The 20,642-nt window shown below is 41.0% G+C and overlaps 1 protein-coding gene across 1 annotated transcript in view; it reads right to left on the minus strand.

The window, feature by feature from the left end:
- GATB (glutamyl-tRNA amidotransferase subunit B) overlaps positions 1–19,283 on the minus strand; it is a 74,351-nt gene extending 55,068 nt beyond the window's left edge. Inside the window, exons 1-2 of the mRNA XM_006081779.3 lie at positions 19,077–19,283; positions 17,002–17,152 (exon numbers count right to left, since the gene is read on the minus strand). Coding sequence (XP_006081841.1) covers positions 17,002–17,152; positions 19,077–19,252 — 327 coding nt within the window. The 5' untranslated portion in view covers positions 19,253–19,283. The remainder of the gene's footprint in view (positions 1–17,001; positions 17,153–19,076) is intronic.
- Positions 19,284–20,642: the final 1,359 nt, after the last annotated feature.

The raw sequence follows: 20,642 nt of genomic DNA on the forward strand, positions 1-20,642 counted from the left end.
GAAAAATCAGATCTTTTGAATACTTTTTGAATAAAACTTTGGGATGGGATCAAGATTGTTAACTTGGAACATTTGTTTTTCTCTTGTTTATAGTTTTTAAGAAAAGTATATTAATATTAAAAAGGCTAAACCATACAAATCTAAATTTCATTTTAGATTGCCAAGTTTTTCCTAACCAATCCTAAAATTCACTAATAGGGCTCTATACTTGGAGAGATTTAAGGGAACGACAAACTATTTCGTATTACCGAAACCTCAAGAATAATCAATGAAAGATAAGAAACATTAATTTCATTAGTGAGAAGCTCTAATGATCCCAAATAAGAGCTTTCATCTTTATATAAAAGATCAGAAGCAACTGGCTTGAACCAGAGGACCTCTAAGAAATGCTGGCTAGGTACTCACTATCGGTATGGACAGTGAATTTGGTGGGACAAGTCCTATGAATGTTAAAAGCAAATTCCTAGAGACACATGCCATCTGTCGAAAGTACTCCTACTATGTTCATCAGTCCCAGGAATGTCCTGAGGACAGCCTATGAAAGAGTCTATCAGGACACAGATGTTTAGGAAGAAAAACCTACCTTCCCTCCCCCCACTCCCCTAAACACATACAATTTATTTCAAGAAATCAGCTTACATGATTGTGGAGTCTGTCAAGTCTGAAGTCTATGTGGCAAGCTGGAAACTAGGGCAGAAATTGCTCTTGAGATTTTGAGGCAGAATTTCTTCTTCAGAAAAACCTATCTTGAATTTTACCTATCTAATAGGAATCCTATATAATAAAAGCCTAATATGCAAATTGTCCTGTCCACCAGGAGTTCAACCAGGGGCGGGGCTGGCTGGCCAAACGCACGCGGCCCCTCCCTCCAGCCGGCGGCAGCAGGTAGCCGGGGGAAGGAAGGCCCTGGCTGGCAGCTGGCAGCCACTAGGGACCCTACCTGTTCATAAATTTCGTGCACTGAGCCTCTAGTATATCTAGTAAGCCACGAAATCATGGAAGTTAAAAAGAAAAATAAAAAGCCAAGCCAAACAGTCACAGGGCAAAAAGCCCCTGGTCCCTTCATTATGTTTTCTTCAAGAGTAGGTAAAATTTTAAAAACTGATCTGGACTTTTAATAAAAAATGTCAATGTCCTGAAAGAAAAGAAAAGGAGGGAAACAGAAAGAGAGGGGAAGAGAGAGACAGAAAGGGAAAGGAAAGAAAAAGAAAAAAGAGACTAAAGATTCATGACAATAAACAGTGTATGATCTTTGACTGGATCCTGGATTGGGGAGAAGGAAATAAGGGCTAATGCTGAGACAACTGTGCAAACTTGAATTGTGAACCGGATCTTGGATAACAGTACTATATTCATGTTAGCTTTCTTGAGTGGTCATATAAGAGAATTTTTTGTTCTTAGGAGATAGATGCTGAAATATTTAGGAATCAAGTGCCATGAGTGCGCAACTTACTCTCAAATGACTCATCCCAAGGGGAAAAATATACTTGGTGCAGGGTGGATGTTTACTGTATTAGTCTTTCAACTTTTCTATAAGTTTGAATTTTTTTTTTTAAATAGAAAGTATTGGGGAGGGAGAAAGGAGTAGATAATTCTCCACCTGAATGGATGGTGAGATGTTACAAGCCTTGAGGTGGTAAGAGGAGACTGGAGCTATTTAAAGTAATGCAGCTCATAAACCACATGTGAATCAGAAGTTTTCAATCACTGTTGCTGAAAATCAGCTGCAGAAAAGAAAACATTGTATATACTAATCCATCTAAACTTTCCTATGCCATCATTAAGTGATGAGACATATTAAAGCCCTTGTGTAGATGCTGAACTATGGTGCAACCCTCTTAGTAACATGTGAAAAATCCACTAGTGAATTCTGTACTGTCATGTATATTCTGCATATAGACAACATATACATAAAATCAAGAACATGAAAGGAAGATTTGTTCTTTTGCCTGGTAGAAAAATAATTTTCCCCAATGATATCTTTTCTACTTAAAAATACTTTTATTTTCCCCTAAAGTTGTCTATTTTTTTTTCTGTTAATGCTTCCATTCTGTTGTCTTACCCTGTACATGTAATTTCTCAATGTGTGCTTCTTTGAAGACTTCTATGACTGAGAACTTCATATCATGCTGTTGTGATATGTGTCATTTTAAGTTATTTCAGGTGAGTGTTACACAAGTAACACTCCCTGCTCAACCCTATTGGTCACTATGAAATGGAAATAGCTTGATTAATCTTTTAATGATGCAAAGTGAAGAATATGACTTTCATCATAATAATAAATACCATTTATGTGCCACTTGAGAGTTTATGAAGTGCTTTCATATATATTTCACTTCTTTGCATATATGTAGCAATGGAAGAGAACAAGCAAGAAGATAGATAAGAGAGCTTACTGGTGTGATTAAGTAAACAAAGGTTATGAGTGACTACAGGCATCTTGAACGTTTACAACCAGCTATAAAGGAAAAACTCCCTGTTGTGTTTTGTTGGAAATGAACAATTAGCACATATTGCAGAAGGAAATTCAGCCTGGTGCTTTAAGCTAACAACGAGAACCAGGCAATTCTTACTTCTTTTTTTTTAAAGAAAGGCCCTGAGCTCCCTGTGCTCTTGGGAAAATCAATAGGCCAAGTTTTTTCTATCAATTGGGGCCAGAGCCCCTGACCTTGCTCACTGGGGTGGCCTATGAGTTGGCAAATATCACTGAAAATTCAAGACATTGATAATCACATATTACTGCCTGTCTGCATCTCCTAAGAAAGCTGCAGAACATGACAAATTGATTGACTGGTTGATTATGCTTCTTGCTTTTATACTTGTGAAAGGATATTCATGCATCAAAATCTGGAATACAATACTTTAAAGGCTCCTGAGGAAACATATCTTTTGATTCTCACTTATGCTCCTTGCCCCAACTCCAGGCCTATAATAAGGATGCAACCAGTGGTGGAAGGCTGGGAAACATGAAAGCTCAGTAGCAAGAACCCTCTGCTGCAACTAACAGAATGCTCTAAAGAGGGGCCCAGCCTGATTACACTAACTATGCCAATATCACCAAGCCTACGCTTGTCATTTCTGGGATGCCAATGGCAAAATGACTTCTTAACTTTGCCAAGATTTTAAAGAGCTAAGAAAAAAAAATTCCCCAAGATGCTGCAGTGGAGAGAACAGCCAACTCCTCCCCCCATACTAAATGTGAAGCTGAAAATACATATCAAAGTGACCAAGTAAGAAAGGCCTATACCAATGGCCTCAGAGGACAAGTATATACTTGTGGTGTGGAGAAAGAATCCCACAGAATCCATTAAAAAAAAGGGTCTCACCTCTACTCACAGACACAATAAAACTGGTATTCAAGGGCACAACTGGGCATTCTCCATCCTCCTGCCCCCATGTTTCCATGTGGCTGGATTTTGCTCTCAACTCCATATTGCTTTGCTTCCCAAAGAGAAGTGGCTTTTCTGACTAGTGATTTTGGGGAAAGGAACATGTGGCCAGTGTCTTCTGGCTGAGCATTTTTATTATAGCCTCTAGTACAAATCATCAGAACAAAGCCTGCATGAGCGCCTTCTGATCAGCATGCCCTCGGAGATGGTATATGCTGGTCTATTCTGGCCATATGATAAGCTTTTTCCAAGTGGAAGGCTTACAGTTTTGGGTAGCTGAGTTCAACTCAGGTAGAAAGCACTGGAAGCTATTTGCTATATATCAAGTTGCAGTTTTATTTTTTTTTTAAATATATTTTATTGATTTTTTACAGAGAGGAAGGGAGAGAGATAGAGAGTTAGAAACATCGATGAGAGAGAAACATTGATCAGCTGCCTCCTGCACATCTCCTACTGGGGATGTGCCCGCAACCCAGATACATGCCCTTGACCGGAATCGAACCTGGGACCTTTCAGTCCGCAAGCCGACGCTCTATCCACTGAGCCAAACCGGTTTCGGCAAGTTGCAGTTTTAAATCAAGCCATTATTGATAATAAAGTTGATAGGTTCATCTCCATCTATCTGATTTCTCAATTAGTTGCGACTCAAAAGGGGAAGTATTATTTTCATACTTCCTTTCTAGCACTCATAAACCAACTCCTTTCTAGCACTCATAAACCAAATCTAGAAACCCCACAGCATCACCAATGACTCCACAAAGAAGAAGAAACCCAAGAGGGCCAGCTGCCATGGCCGGGCATGCATTTCCTGTGAGGGAACAGCTTTTACAGGTCTGCTGCAGTTTTGTATGTTCTGAAACTGTCTGTGGAAGAAAAATGAATGGTGCCCAGCTGCATGATTTGAGGCTGCATTTTTATTATAGGCTTCTAGTATAAATCACCAGAACAAAGCCTGTATGAGCTGCCTGAATGTCAGAGACAAACACAGTGTCACAGAACACTGTTAGGCAATTTTTTTTAACTACTACATATTTATATCAACAAAAGATCCCTAAGCTTTTGTCCTCCTAGGCATCTTTGGCCATGTGTTTATATTTTATTTTCTACACATTCCCACCTCACTTTCTAGCATTTCAGACTTTTGGGAGCAGTAGTGCACCACATCTATTTTAAAGAGTTGAGAGTTCTAAGTATAGCACCGTCTCCTCTAACAATGGCTCGTTGTTGTGCTCAATCTCATCCAAGCACATATTTTGAAGGGAAAACAAACCTGCATGAGGGGATGTGGAAATGTGAGAAAAGCCCTTTCCAAACACAACACTGAAGGTTTCTTGCTCAGAAATGAATCTCTAGGGAGAAGAAATGCTGCCTTGAGACATTCCCTCACCAGGAAGGAGCACAAGGCCAGATGAGAGAGATGCTCTGCAGGCCCATGGGAGTCACTGGTTAGAAGGCAGACGAGGTCCCTCAGTTCCCCATAGGTTCCTCCACCACAGGTGCTCTCAGTTCAACACTATTGTTGTTGTTTTTTTGTTCCTTGACAGGACCGAGATGGTATCATCCTTTCCACACAAAGGTAAAGGGAATGATTCATTAAAGATGAAATTTGGGGGTGGGGGTGGGGAGGAATGATAAGCTTTCAAGGCCATGGGTGAGAGTGTGCAACCCTGCACAAGTTAGGGGAATTTGGAAAGAGCTCAATGAACCGAGATCTGTACAGATCTTGGCCTCAACCAGTGTGCAGAAGTGCAATACACAAAAAATCACCATAGGAGAACTGCAATCAGAAGAGAGGGATATCCTGGTGGCAGAGGGATGTAAACATGCCTTTCATGGCCCATTCTGAATCTCTGGGTCATGACCATTCACAGCCTTGGCCACAGTCCCAGCTATGTTGTCACATTCTCTGTTCCCTTTTAACGTTTCAATCTTAATAAAGTCTCAGCCTAGACTTTAGGTTAAAACAAGACTCTAGAATTGACTGTCTTAAATTTACTCTCAGGAGGACTTGGGGTTCAATTTTATTAACTCTTTGGTCCAAGAATCCCAAAGCTAAGAGATAACCATGAAAAAATAGCCCTGGCTTTGACCTAGGGCATCTGGCAAAAGCCAATGTAAAAGCTCTTTGGAGAGACTTGCTTTCAACCCAGCCACAAGATTGCCACTAATGAATCCCTGTCAAACATGGCTTCATAATCCAAAATTACAAAATACACAAGAAGATCACATATCATTAGTCAGAACCAGCAGACACACAAAAAAGCAGAACAGAGAACCCAGGAACTTCAGGCAATAGAATTATTAAACACAGACTGTAAAATAAGTAGATTTAAAATTGTTAAGGAAATAAAGAACTAAATACATGCAAAAGGAAGAAGATATTTTAAAAAAGACAGAAAAGATTTAAAAGAGAAAAATAGGATTTCTATAAATGAAAGGTACTCTCAGTGAAATAAAAAAACTCAGTGGGTATTTAAAGAGCAGAGTAGACTTAACGAAGAGAGAATTGGTGAACTGGAAGAAAGTGCAGAGAAGACTTTTCAGAATGAAGCATACAGAAAAAAATCTTAAAAGAATTTTCCATTAGCTAAGAGATGCCCACAGGCAGAGCTGCTCTCTTAATAGTGGGTCTGGGGAAATCCAGTGCCTGGCGCTCTAAACTGGAGGCTAATTAGGTTAGATCTCCTTTTGCCCATTTCATTTTCTGAATCAGCACTTTCCCCTCTCCCCAGGTTTAGATCTCTCACCTAGTAGATATTGTAATAAACAGCACACACAATCAGTGTCAATACTGAATAGCCAATGCCTCTGTGTGTGTATAAGCATGTGAATGTATACCTATAAACAAACAGGGGTGAGCAAAAGTAGGATTACAGTTGTGAGTACATGAAATACAGAGTTCATTCTTGTATTACTATTAATTACTATATTATTTATTTGTATTACAACTGTAAACTTAATTTTGCCCACCCCTTTATTATATATACACTTAAGTGTTAATGTTCTGAAATATATACAGATACATATTCATGCAACCATGGTGAAAACATAGACTGGAAGCTGAGCATTAAACTGGGAGTGAGGAACCCAAATTCTCAATCTAACTGGGACAATAAGTAATTGTGTGACCGTTGGCAAATTACAACAGCTATCCTCTCATCTGTAATTTAAAAGGACTAAACTAAATTATTTCCAGGATCTCTTCCTACTGTATCAGATATGGTTTCTAACTTCAAGAAGCTAACTGGCTTTCATACCATCCATGTACTTTATTTTGTAGGACAGGTCTCTATTCAGATTCTTGTTCTTATTTACATTAACAAATGTGGTAATCTGACTTTCTGGGCAGGAACAGATAGAAATAATAATTGAGCAGTGAAAAATGAGCAAGGGATTCCTAGAATCAAATATACTGACAATAGCTTTAAAAAGGAGGAGAGAGGTAGATGAGGAAACCTTAAAAGAATGGCCATCATTAGCCATTTACTATAGGATCAGATAGCTTTACCCACCTCAATCACCCCTGAAGGCACCATTATATTACAACACTCAGCCACACTGATGTTGCTGATAACCTTGAGTAATTAAGAAAAGATTAGCTTATGTTCAATATACTCTATTTAAAAAGCGGGCAAGTATAAAATGCATTTTAGAAAGATTCCTGTAAAGTTAAAAAAATATCAAGTGTTTTAGACTCCTGGAAAATTCTTTTAGATGTATTCCCCATGTATGCACATGTAGGTATGTGCAATTATATAGAGAAATATTTATTAAGGGTGTCACATACATATTTTTATGCAAAGTTACTGTTAAGTGGCCCAGAAAAGATCCAGGAATTGCTTTTTAGAACCTTATAATCAAACACAGAAATTGTGAAATTGCTATAAACATCATACATGAAGGATGGTCCATCAACTATATAAAACAAACATATAGGGTTCCCTCAAAATGTATACACACACTTTGAACCATTACAAAGGCAGTGTTTATTAAAATACATTTCATTTTCAAAATTGAGCTATAAGCTATTAAAGTGTGTATACATTTTTGGGCTACCCTGAAGTGTTGTAGTTAATATAGCTAGTTTTCATGTGGGAAATTTTGCATATAAGTCTGGCAGAGAGGTGGGGGGAGTGAAGATGGTTGAGAAGAGGGAGGCCTTCAAGAATTCACTGAAAGCTGGAAAAAGATTGTGACAGGGAAGGAGTCAGACACTTCCCACATGAGGGGAGGGGAAGCCATGCTGCCTACTGAATGTGAAAGTCCATCATTGTCATGAGTCATTGAATTCATGGGAAACATCCAGTTAATGACATCATAAGGCAAGTCTGGATCATCAGAGAGTTTAAGAGCTGAGAGGGAACCTTCCCACATTTGTGGGTATGAGCTCACAGACACAGCTCTTTTATTTTTTTTTAAGGGGAGAATGATGATTTTTACTTTTATTTTTTTAAAATATATTTTATTGATTTTTTACAGAGAGGAAGGGAGAGGGATAGAGAGTTAGAAACATCGATGAGAGAGAAACATCGATCAGCTGCCTCCTGCACACTCCCTACTGGGGATGTGCCCGCAACCAAGGTATATGCCCTTGACCGGAATCGAACCTGGGACCCTGGAGTCCGCAGGCTGACGCTCTATCCACTGAGCCAAACCGGTTAGGGCCAGACACAGCTCTTTTAAAGAGGCAAGGGTCCTGGGGGGAAAACCCGTCACCCCTGGACCACCCCACTCTACAAATGAATAAAGAAGAACAACATAAAAGCACCTTGGAGAGTAACTGGCAAGACTAAAATCTGAGAACACAATGTAATTATAAGTTCTACAGATTACATTAAAACAAATCGTTGAAATGGAAAAAAAATTAATAGAAAACTGTCATATTTGTCTTCTTAAATAATGAAACATCTACGTGTAAATAGACAGAGAGGTAAATATAGATCTTATCATAATGTATGCATTAAGTACTTTTTCCTATTGCTGTTTTGTTGAATTTCTATTTTGCATAGAAGCTTTGAGTTGAAACAACTTTTATAATAACGTTTAGAATTAAGGGTCAGGAGAGCGTTTCAACCTGATGTTCTCTAGAACCAGTCAAGTATTTCTCAATCTATTAGGTCCTTCAAAACCAAAGTTATTAACAATATCTTCTCTGTTCAGAGCTAGAATATTGCAGATTTACCTAGCTTTAAATAAATCTGTCAAAAGAAATATTAAAAATAAATTAATCGCAAAGGACTTTACAAGAGCATTCACATTATCATTTCTTTAAGGGACAAGATCCCTGATGGTACAATCCACAGAACACATCTCCAGCATGAAGCACGTTGTTTGTTAGTTCCCAGAGGGCAGGCATCACATCAGATTTATTCACATCGCATTTTCCCCTGTTTATTCCCCTTCTTCTTGCTAATAGTGCTATATACTCTTGTGAATAAAAGCAAGTTTTATACAATGAGGTAAACAATATTTCAGTTTCCATTCCACAGCTGCCAGGGCCAATTCCAAACACCTTTGATATGGAAAGCCCCAAATACTTTTTAAGACAGGCTGATCCTAAGACAAGAGGAGAATACTCCAGTTTATGCGTGTGGAAAACAGCTTTTGGAGCCCTTTCCCCAGGAAATAAGCAGCATTCATAATTAGTAGGGGGTTCTGTGTTATGTGCAGATAAGAGCTACCAGACAAGCAAAACAAGGGCAGAGTCACTAGTTTCTAATTAATCTCATTGTGGCACAGCCTGACATGATCAGAAGTTACCTACTGACCACAGCTGAACCTATCAGTGGGCATCGGCATCAGCAATGGCAACAATGGTCTCTTTGCTTTCTCCTGCATAGGGATTGGCACCAACAAGGAGCAAGGATTTCAAATAACAAAATGTGTGTGTGTGCAATGCATAAATTTCAAACAAACTGGATGCCTTGCTAAAACTGCACCATTACTGGAAACATTGGCAAATTATGAAACAAATAGACTTATAAATCCCATGACATTTTATCAAACAGATATACTTTCTTCCTATTTCACATCCATATACCAAGTACTGTAAGTAGAGAAATTAAAATGACATGACAAATAGGAAATAACTAAGTCTAAGCAAATAGCCGAGGATCTTGTCTATAGCTATATAGACAACTAATTATTTAATAAATTAAAGAAGACTGTGTATCAGAGTAAGAGGTTTTTGTTTTGTTTTAAACTAGGGCAAAATAATGAGTGAGGCTGAATCCCTGCCATAAAAACAAAGAATGCTGTCCTTAGTTTAGTTGTAATCCTGCCTATAAGCAGGGAAATGGGCTGAATGACCTTTTCAGTCTGAAGATTTATGATGGGATTCCATATAATTCTAAAACTAAAGGTAAAATAAGAATATAAAATGCCTGTGGTCCTAAGAAATATTCAGAAGTGTCACAAATCAGAATGGGAGGTGAAGATGGGGGATAAAAATGAGTATTATATCTAGAAACACAGACATTTATACATGCACTAGGGGCCCAGTGCACGAATTTGTGCACCTTGAAAGGAACTTGGGATGCGGTGAGCACAGGGGGTGGGTTTAGGTCCATCCTCTGCGCCTCCATAAGGCCCCTCCCACCACAGCCAGTCCCGTCTGCTGGCAGCCCCACTCCCGCCACTGCCGCTGCTCACACCCGCTGATGGCGCCAGCCCCACTCACACCTGCTGACATCATGGAGCTATTGGGGCCGACACCAGCAGCGAATGCAAGTGGCAGCTGCTGGCCCCAATTGCCCCTCAGGAGCAAAGAGTGGTGGAGAAGTCCTGAGGGGTGACTGGGACTGGCAGCGCTGCTCACACCCACTGACGGTGCCAGCAGCAGGTGCGAGCGGTGGCAATGGCAGCGGGTGCGAGTGGGGCCGGTGCCAGCAGCAGGTGCGAGCGCTAGGCAGGATGACAGAGTGTGGGAGCAAAGAATTTTCAGTAACCACCAGAGGCTCACCCCGATAACAGCAACCAGCTTGGTCTGGCGCCCCTGCTCACCTGCTCCACCATCCCTCCACAGCCAATGGCCGCCATGTTCCACGCTCTGCCACCTACTGCCAATGCCCACCATGTTCTGCGTGTGCCCCCTGGTGGTCAGCGCATGTCATAGCGACTGGTTGTTCCACCGTTTGGTCTATTTACATATTAGGGTTTTATACATATAAATTTACAAATAAACACACATAGCCAAGCTCAAAAGCAAGAGGAAATCTCTGAAGCTCATAGCAGTCGTGGGTTTGAGAGCCATCTATAACCCAGGGGGGAATGCAGGAGGCAGGACCTGCAAAGAGGTTAAGACTGTGACCTTGGAAGCCAGACCAGACACACCTCAGAGACACAGTAGGTTCGGTTCCACAGCACCGCTACAAAGCGAGTAATAATCTCTTTGCTGGTGAAGGACCTTGCCTTCAATTTGTAAAAAACAACAACAAAAACCCTGCAACATCTGTGAAGCTTAATAAAGTGAAGCACAATAAGACGAGGTATGCCTGTACTGGATTTGTCCAGCCTCACCACTTACTTTCTAATTGGGATGATAGGAACTGTGCCTCACAGAGTTGTTATGAGGTTAAAATAAGTGAATACATATAAGGAAAGCACCTGAACAGTGCCTGGCGCATAACAAGCTCTCAGTAAATATTAGTTAAATATGCAGCTATCATTATTGTTAACCAGGCTGAAGGGACACCAGATGATGTTAATTTAAAGCACCTTAGGAAAAGAAGTCAAGGCTGTGAGCCCATTGGGGTAGGCAGGTGGGAACCACAAACTCTTGGGAAAGTCAGAATATCTCCCACCAGCTGCAGGAGCCGACATGGAGAAGGCCGCCCACCTCAAGCATGGGTGAAAAGGGACTTGAGAAATCAGAGCCCCTGGCCCTGCACTTGGCTTGGGTGTAGAGCTTGGATGTTGGCACTATCCAATCTGTGTGACAGCTGGGGATGAAGACATTAACATAGAACCTGTTTGTTCAAGAAAGCCCAGTGGGCCCTAGCAGAGGCCACCATGAATTCATGCCACAGAGATACCTCCACAGTCCAGGGGAGAGTCTTCAAGTGTAAAAATCACACTGAGCCGAAACCGGTTTGGCTCAGTGGATAGAGCGTCGGCCTGCGGACTGAAAGGTCCCAGGTTCGATTCCGGTCAAGGGCATGTACCTGGGTTGCGGGCACATCCCCAGTAGGAGATGTGCAGGAGGCAGCTGATCGATGTTTCTCTCTCATCAATGTTTCTAACTCTCTATCTCTCTCCCTTCCTCTCTGTAAAAAATCAATAAAATATATTTAAAAAAAAATCACACTGAGCTCTGAGCTGAATAAATAAAAACAAATCCACACCTGGACATATCCTGGGTAAAACTATCAGAGAAAAAAACAGATTACCTACAAAGGATGCAGACTTCTCATCAGCAGTAATAGATGCCCGAGGACAATGGAATCATGTCTTCGAAGCGCTGAGGGGAAATAACTGTCAACTTAAAATTTTATACCATCACTCAAGAGCTAGGGAGAAACAGAAACAATTGGGGGCACAAGAAAACAAAGCAAGGGCATCACCCAAAGACCCAGAAGCTAGAGATACTAATATAGGCAGGAAAGAGCGCCAAAAAGGAGAGTGATATGTAAGAAATAGTGTTTGCTAGAAAAGGAAGAAATCAGATGAGAGCTTCCTCAACCCTCCACAACCCAACCTAAAAAGTTGCCTTTACCAGTGGGCAGAGGGGCACACCTTCCCTCAGGTTACAGTGGGAGAGCTGTCTCTGCTCTGGGGACACCCCTTGCTTTCTCAGGAACCTGATTCTGTTAATAATTTCTTCTCCCCTATATGTTACTTCTTTAAAGCTAACATTTAATTGTTGAACAAAATATTATAGACATATATCTTGAAATTATAATGAAAAGCAGTCATTCCCACCACCCTCCCCTGCCAGCCCTGTTCCCTGGCAGCAACCACTTTTAGATCTTTGAGCTGTCTTATCTGGTACCTATCTTCCTATTTTCAAATAACATGCTGTGCCAGGAGAACTTTGGAAAATCCATCATCTGCTTGCCAAGGCTTGTGGCCATTTGCATTGTGACAATCTTTCCTTAATCTGGGAAAAAGACAGACTTGATAAACTGTCCCAATGACACAGTGTTCTTGTTTTTAGAACACGGAGCCACAAGACTCAGCCCCTTCCCTTCCCCCTCTCCTCCCCCTCTCCCCTCCCCCTCCTCCCCTCCCCCCTCCCCTCCTTTCCCTTCCCTTGTAACTTATACAAGAGATCATTTGTATAAGTTACAAGGTGAGATATTTTGCAATACTTTTATATCTTACTCTGTCTCATAAGAATTTACTCATGCTTGCTACTTTATTATATTTCTATTTAAGAACAAATTATGCTGCCCCTCAGTGCATCTCCGAGATAAGCTGAGTCCAAAAAGTTGGGTCACTTCACCCTCAGGGGAAAAGGGAAATGCAGGACAAGCATGAGCGTGGGTGTGAATAATCTAGAATGTGGATGAACTTATTCCTCCTAAGAACAGGGTAGGGTGAGCAGATGGGTGCAACTGTCACTGTTTGGACTCTGGGAAGAAAAAAGAAAAATTTCACCAGCAGAAGGCTGAGGAACCAGTAGAGGTAATATTTGATGATTAATATTATCTTCATATAAAGTTTTTTAAAACTTTGTTAAAAACACCTTTGACTCTTGAGAGTTCTAAACCTTTCACTCATTGCTTTGTTTAAAAAAAAGGAAAAAGAAATAATAGCCAAAAAAAGAAAACAAAAACCATCTGACCAATTTAGGATCTAAAAAGAAGAGGCCTCCCCTCACATGGCCAAAAATGTTCCAAAAACATAGTCTTACAATCCTTTCTTCTTGCTTTATCAATTTAGACCATGACTTCCAGTTATGGTAGAAAAGAATTTAGTTCTTTTATTTTTCAATATCCCAGTTATAGTTAAATCAGTAGTTGGTGCCTTTATTATTATTATTAATTATTATTATTATTTAAGTATGTTTGTTGCCGAACTGTTGAGTATACTATGGCTACGTTTCCTTTCTTAAACATTTAGTTTTTCTTGGAGTTAACAGGTCTCTTTCATTTGCTTCACTTTTTATTACCTATGGCTTATTCTTCTCAAAGACTCTAGTTTATATGTAAAATCTCTTTTCCACACAAACATTAGATATCTGCTGTTCCCAGCCCACCTCTCTTTTTTCTTGAATCCTCTCTGTTCTGGAATCCTCCATCCTCCCCTCCCATCGGGCCCTCTGGGTCTGCTGCAGAGCTGGCAGTCTGGAACCTCTCCATTACTCCAGGTTCCCATGATAATGAAAAATTTTGGAGAATCTGCCTGTCTGAAAATACCATTATTTTACTGTCACACTTGATTTATAGTGCTGGGTACCTAGGTTAGAATGACTTTTTTTTTCCCCTAAGATTTTTTTAAGGCACTGTTCCCTTCTCTTCGAGCTTTAAGTGTTTGTTGCTTTTAAGAAGACCGATGCCTTTCTGATTCCTCATCCTTTGCACGTGACCTTTCGTTTCTTCTCTGTAAGCTTTAGTATCTAATCTTTACCCCTGGCATGCCTACACTTCGGGATGATGTGCCTGGCCTGGGAGACTATTTTTACTCCTTGTTCTGGGTTGTTGGCAGGCCCTTTCCGTTTGGAGACATGTCCTTCAGTTCTGGGAAACTAATCCATGTTATTTGTTTGATAGTTTCCTCTTATCTATTTTCTCTCTTCTGGAACTCTTATTAATCAAACGTTGGACAAAATGAGATTGATCCTCTCATTTTCTTTCCCCCCCCATTGTCTAATTCTGAATGTGTGTTATACTTTTTTACTGAGAAACCTCTGCCCCTGACCTCCAATTCTTCCCTAGGGACATGTCCTTTTCAAACAAATTTCTGCAAATTCCTGCTTGGGAGAGGAGGGGAGGAGGAGAGATAGCAGTTCCAGGTCATTTGAGGTCCTCAAACAGGGCAGGTAAAAGGCTAAGTAGCCCCCAGAGTTCAGTAAGCGTCTGATACAGTGCCTTTTCCTCTGCCTGGGGTCTTCAGGAGGAGTGTGTCGCCAGCCGACTTTCTCCCTAAACTATACATTTCTGTGGAGGTGGTGCAGCTGCAGAGGGTCAGGGAGAGGACCTTTGGTCTAACTGTTCTGTGTGCAGACTGAATTAGCCCCTTTGTTTTCACCTCCCTCTGGCTTTCCTCAATACCTGCAGCTCCCATCCTGACCCTTTCCGAAGCTACATAGGACACACCATCTCATTTCTCACTAGTGTCTCTTTTTGCAGGCTCTCTGTCCCTTTCTTCCAGAAGAGTGAAGCCTGCTCTGCTCATTAGGTCCTTCTCCATCTACCATCTCTCATGCACTTTGGTCTTCTCTCCTATTCTCTTGGAGGTTTATAACTTTTAAATTCTTTTACCATTATTTCCGTAGGATTTCTTTGGGGTGGACAGAGAGGCAGATTAAATGTATATGTTCAATTTGCCATATTAATCAAATGCTTCTTTAACTGCCCTTTCTTCATTGGCTCATCAGCATTTTAAGAAAATTATTTTACTGCAATAAGAACATGTAATATAAAATCTTCCCTCTTAAAACACATTTTTAAGTATATAATACAGTATTGCAGACTATAACTCATTTAAACATTTAAACATTCTCAAGCCTTTTCAATATTAAGGAAATCAGGACTAATAAAAATTTTCCCTTGATCTTCTTGCACCTACTGCATTCTCTTTTCCTTCATAGCCAAACTTCTTTAAAGAGTTGTCCACTCTCTCACCTCTTCTTCAACACTCACCAATTTTCCAATCTATTGCCACTACCTTCTATCCCCATCACTCCACTGAACTCATGTATTTGTAGCTGAAAAACTACATCTTTTCAGACAAAAACAATCTCTCCATACATAGACAAATACTCTAAGCTGGAGGGAGGGGCAGACAGACACCCTTTACTTGTCTTCCCCCAGAGTGACCCAACATCAAATAAAGGTGACCTTAGATACTGTTTGCAAGGATAAAAAGCACAAGTAAGGAAAATGTTCTGAGATAGAGAAACTTCCCCAATACAACCAAAGCCCTGGAACAGCAGGCACATTGGAGGCACTGCTCACAACCTTCCACCCTGGGCAGTGACCCTAAGAAAAGTAAACCTCTGTCCCTACACGCCTTCCAGTGCTCAGTTCAACCATCTTTCACTTGGATTTAAATGTGAGAGTATGGAATTCACTTAGGATAATCCTCCCACCCCTCTTCACCACCATATATACATTTTCTCTAAGGATGACAGGAAACGCCACCTCCGAAACTATATGTTCTAGACCAGCCGTGGGCAAACTACGGCCCGCGGGCCGGATCCGGCCCATTTGAAATGAATAAAACTAAAAAAAAAAAAAAAGACCGCACCCTTTTATGTAATGATGTTTACTTTGAATTTATATTAGTTCACACAAACACTCCATCCATGCTTTTGTTCCGGCCCTCCGGTCCAGTTTAAGAACCCATTGTGGCCCTCGAGTCAAAAAGTTTGCCCACCCCTATTCTAGACAGACTATGAGCCATTTATTAGCACCAATGGTCACACTGTTCCTTCCATCCTAGAGTTGGTTGAAATTCAGCCAATTCTATGAAAGTATATGCTAAAATTTTGCTGATGAGTATGCTATACCCAGTCATTCCTTGGGCTTAAGTGAAAATGAGTAGATAAATGAGTAGTTAATGTATATTGTGGTTGATTTTTTTTCCATTTTGACCACTTCTTAATTTTCAACAACCACAATCATTACTGACCTTATACTGCAATATCATGTGATATATATGCTGTTGTTTCCTTTAACTGAAGTCCTCTTCCTTCATTTATCTGCCTAACTCCTACCTGGCCTCTCAGATACGACCTCTTCCAACACCCTTTCTTAACCAACTATACCCCTACTCCAATTTCTCATAATAGTCCTTCTCTTACTGATTACCTGTCCCATGCTCTGCCTATTACCCTCCCAGGAGTAATCACCCAGCACTCTATTTGTTTATAAGACACACCTCCCCAAATAGTCTTTGAACTCAAAGGCAAGGATCATTGCTCATCTTTATTTTCCAGTTTATAGCACAGTGTCTGGTATTGAGTAGACATTCTAAAATGCGTGTGAGCCGAAACCGGTTTGGCTCAGTGGATAGAGCATCGGCCTGCGGACTGAAAGGTCCCAGGTTCGATTCCGGTCAAGGGCATGTACCTGGGTTGCGGGCACATCCCCAGTAGGAGATGTGCAGGAGGCAGCTGGTCGATGTTTCTCTCATCGATGTTTCTAACTCTCTATCTCTCTCTCCCTTCCTCTCTGTAAAAAATCAATAAAATATATTTAAAAAAATAAAATAAAATGCGTGTGAAATGAGAGAATAAATGGATAAATAAACATGCTATTTAGACTTAAAAAAAGAATTATAGAGATGGGTCTTTAGAAAACATTCAGTCCATCCTATTTCATCCAAAATTCCCTAAGCAAATATTTCCTAAGAGCTGTGCCAAGATAGTAAAACAAAGAAATCATGATCTATGTTCAATAAAACATAAACACTTTCTAATGTAAAGAGTATTAAATAAAAACTTTACCGGCAAAGTTCCAGGCAGAGATGCATCAAAAAAAGATACTAAAGAATTTGGAGGTGCTGCAAAGTGGACTTGGGATCCAGAGAAGAGTTTCGAGTTGGAGGAAATCTGGGCATGGATTTCCAAACCCACCACGGCTGCCCACTGGTGTTCACTAAAGAGAAAGATATAATGGTTAAGCAATAGTTAGATCTGTCCCCACACATAAATTTCTATGAGCCTAAACCACAAATGTTAATTTCCTATTTGTTTTTAACTTATTCACATTTTATTTCCTTACATTTAAAAATGTGTCATCTTGTAGTAGTGATTAAATCAAAAGCAATTCATGATAAACACCTACAAGACCAGCAAAATAAAATTCATTTACAACGTGGCATAGAGTTCACTGTACAAACAGGAGGCCACAGAGAAAGGAACAATTTGACATCTTAATTTAGCAATGGGTATCAGGTAGTGCCTGCGTGGCTGACTTCAGTGAAAAGCAGCCCTTACTAAATTAACGGTCCTTTATCAATTAATCACTCAGCAAATGAAGAAAGCTGACCTGGTACACATTTTTAGAGTTAACGTCAGGATGCTACTACTAGATAAATAATGGTAAATAAATAGCTGCACATCTCATTATTAAGAAAGAGAAATTCTGTTATGTTTTCAATTCCTTTTTATAACAGTGGTTCATAAGTAAAATTATCAGTGACATGGATGTAATCGATCACTATTAAATAATACTCCTGGAAATTTTGTGCACAGGAAAACATTAAACCATCAGATTTGGCTTTTTGTTTTGTTTTGTTTTGTTTTGTTCCCAAACTACTTTCAGTTACCCAGATCTAGGTTCAAGTTCTTTTGCTTATTTGCTTATGCTTGATTGCTATAAAATCTAAGAAGCTGTTAAAAGCTATAATTTCTCTAATCTGGCCACCCCTCTGTTGGATCTTTGAAAGTCCCATATACAGGTCTCTCCAGGTTCTTGTAAGTGTCCCTCTGAAACCCAATTTGCAGATCGCCTAGTCACACATCTCTTTTCATATTTTGTCTGTTCCTATCCTGCTCTTTTCCCAAGCAATTTTCTATATTGTCTAGATTTTTGTTTACATGTTTTGGATTTTGTTTCAATCATTCCAACATATGAAGTTCTATATCTACAATATTGTGAGATTAATTCCTTCTTTTTACGGTTTGGAAGCATCGCCTATAATTGAGAGGAATTAAATGAAGACTTCGTTAGAAATTCTGCATTTCCCTAAAACATTATTCAAAGTACTTTTTCAGTTTCGTTACGTGAGAGAAAAAAAAATACTTTCCATTTACAGTGAGGTGATCCAACTTATGAAAAGCACAGAAATCAATTTTCTGGACACTTTCCCTCCAACTGAGAAGCAAAAGTAATGCCAACCTAACTATCTCATAGGGTTAACAGTATTAGACATGTGCCTTATATTTACGTTTTAAAAAGAAACGGTTTTAAGTCTTATGCTGTAAAGAATTAACAGCTGTTCAGGGGATATCTAGCAGAATAAACAAAGCTCTCTGCACAACCAGAGTGACGATTTCTTGTACTGGCTGCATCGTCTTGTGTCTAGACATCCATGCTCCCCAATGAAAGGCCTCCACAGAAGGCGGTGCTTCCCGACTAAGGCCCTTAAGCCACCACTATCCGGCGCTTCTAGGTAAAGGCTCCCTTCCCACCTTTAGGACACTGCTGGCCGTAGCAATGCTAAATGTCAGCTAAATGAGATCCCGCTTCTAGCGCCACAGACCCCGCTGCTGGGACGACTAGTGCGGTGCCTGAATCCGCTCTTCGGTCTGTGTAGCAGCTTTTGACTTAAAACACCTGCGACTTTACACTTGCGAATTCCCCCAACACACTGTATCTATTTGCCGAGGGCGGTTTCTGTGCGGAGGCGGGGCTCACAGAGGACAAGTTTTGTGCTTCCCAGGCTGCAAGTTACAGCCCAACGCCCTCCCACTCAACAGAAGGTCCGAACTGACTGCTGGGCTGGGTGGCCATCATCTTCCCAGTCCCGCAGTGGCACCGCACACTGGATTGGGCAGGATGGTATGAGATCGTATACCCTTTCCTCGGCTTCTGGGCCGTGACGAGGGGCTGCTGAGCCACTGAGCTCTGTCCCCTTTTCCCGCTGGACCTGGACCCAGTCGGAGCCCCTCTTCCGTGGCGAGGACCGCGGTCAATGTTGGCTAAAATCCAACGCCTTGCGGGACAGCACCAGCGCAGCACGGGCGCCGCCATTGCCCCTTCGGCGTCCGTCAATTGACGCAGCCTCCCTCTGCCGCGAGGGTCTCTGGGAAGTGTAGTTCTGAAAACGTGTACAACTCCATAGGCTCCAACGGGAAGACTTCTATTCCCAGCGAGCACTGCGAATCGAAGGCTCCCGGCACCCTGGCGGGGCGGGAGGGAAAGAGCAATAGAGGAGAGCGAGTGAGGGTTTCCGGGTCAGAAGGGGTGACTCCTCCTAGCGGGGAGCTGGAGAGGTTTGTGACTGGGAGCCTGTGAAAGCGTTTGAGTGAGAGCTGGCGGCGAGGAGGATTCAAAGCTGAGAAACGTGGCCGGGATTTTATACCACCGTTAACGTTTCGAACTGAAGTCAATGACCTTGGCATACCTCGAAGACTTCCTGAACCCCCAAACCCGCTCAATGATTTTCTCTGTCTACTGTCCCACTTCACACACCAATTTGTGCATTAATGCAACAAATACTTATTTGCGAGTCTACTCAATACCAGGCACACTTCTTAGGCACAGCAGTGAGGAAGACAGTATGCTCACGGAGCTTACATGCTTGGGAGGGAAGACATACAGAAAAGTTAACAACAATGGGATACTTTCATGCAGGTGAAAAGTGTTAATATTTAAGCAGAGGTGCTTGGAGACAAACAGACCTAGGTTGAGCCTTCTAGTGCATTTTAACTTACAGGCATAACTCGTTTTACCGCACTTCACAGGTGTTGCATTTTTTTTTATAAAATGGAAGTCAAGACCCGCCAAGGTTTGGAACCCAAACTCACAATATTTCTGAGGTGTGCCTATACTTGCTTTATTATGGTGGCCTGGAACTAAACCTGCAATGCCTCTGGGGTATGCCTGTATTCTTCCTTATGTTCTTGGCCAGTACTCAAAACAATCTTTTTATATGAGAGGAAGCCTTGGTAGCAGATGCCATCATTCCAGCAGACTTCCTTTATTTTTCCTGCTTGGAAACTCATACCCCTCTTTGAAACTATCATTGATTTCCTGCATTTGCACACACAGCTCAGACTAGTCATTCAGCCATTCTCTGTTATGTCTCCCTACTTTAATTCTCCACATAGTACTTATGAAGATCTGATGTTTATGGAGAATTTGTCTTATTCAACACAGTATTACCAGATTACAAAATAGGCCCCTCACAAATATTTTTTGAATGAAGGAGGGCAGTGTGGATAATGCATTTGACAAAGGATGGCATGGAAGCCCTATTTTTAGGAGGGAGGTGATGGAATAGTGTCATGGTGGAGGCAAAGAGAAATTGGCCTGTGTGAGACAGCTTTAGAAAGTATGATTGAAGGATTTGGTGATGGGTTGGATATGATGGCGGAAGGCTAGGTGGGGGTCAGGTAACTCCTAGATTTCTGGCTTGTAA

Source organism: Myotis lucifugus, unplaced genomic scaffold, assembly GCF_000147115.1.
Source record: "Myotis lucifugus unplaced genomic scaffold, Myoluc2.0 scaffold_1, whole genome shotgun sequence".
Lineage (NCBI taxonomy): Eukaryota > Metazoa > Chordata > Mammalia > Chiroptera > Vespertilionidae > Myotis > Myotis lucifugus.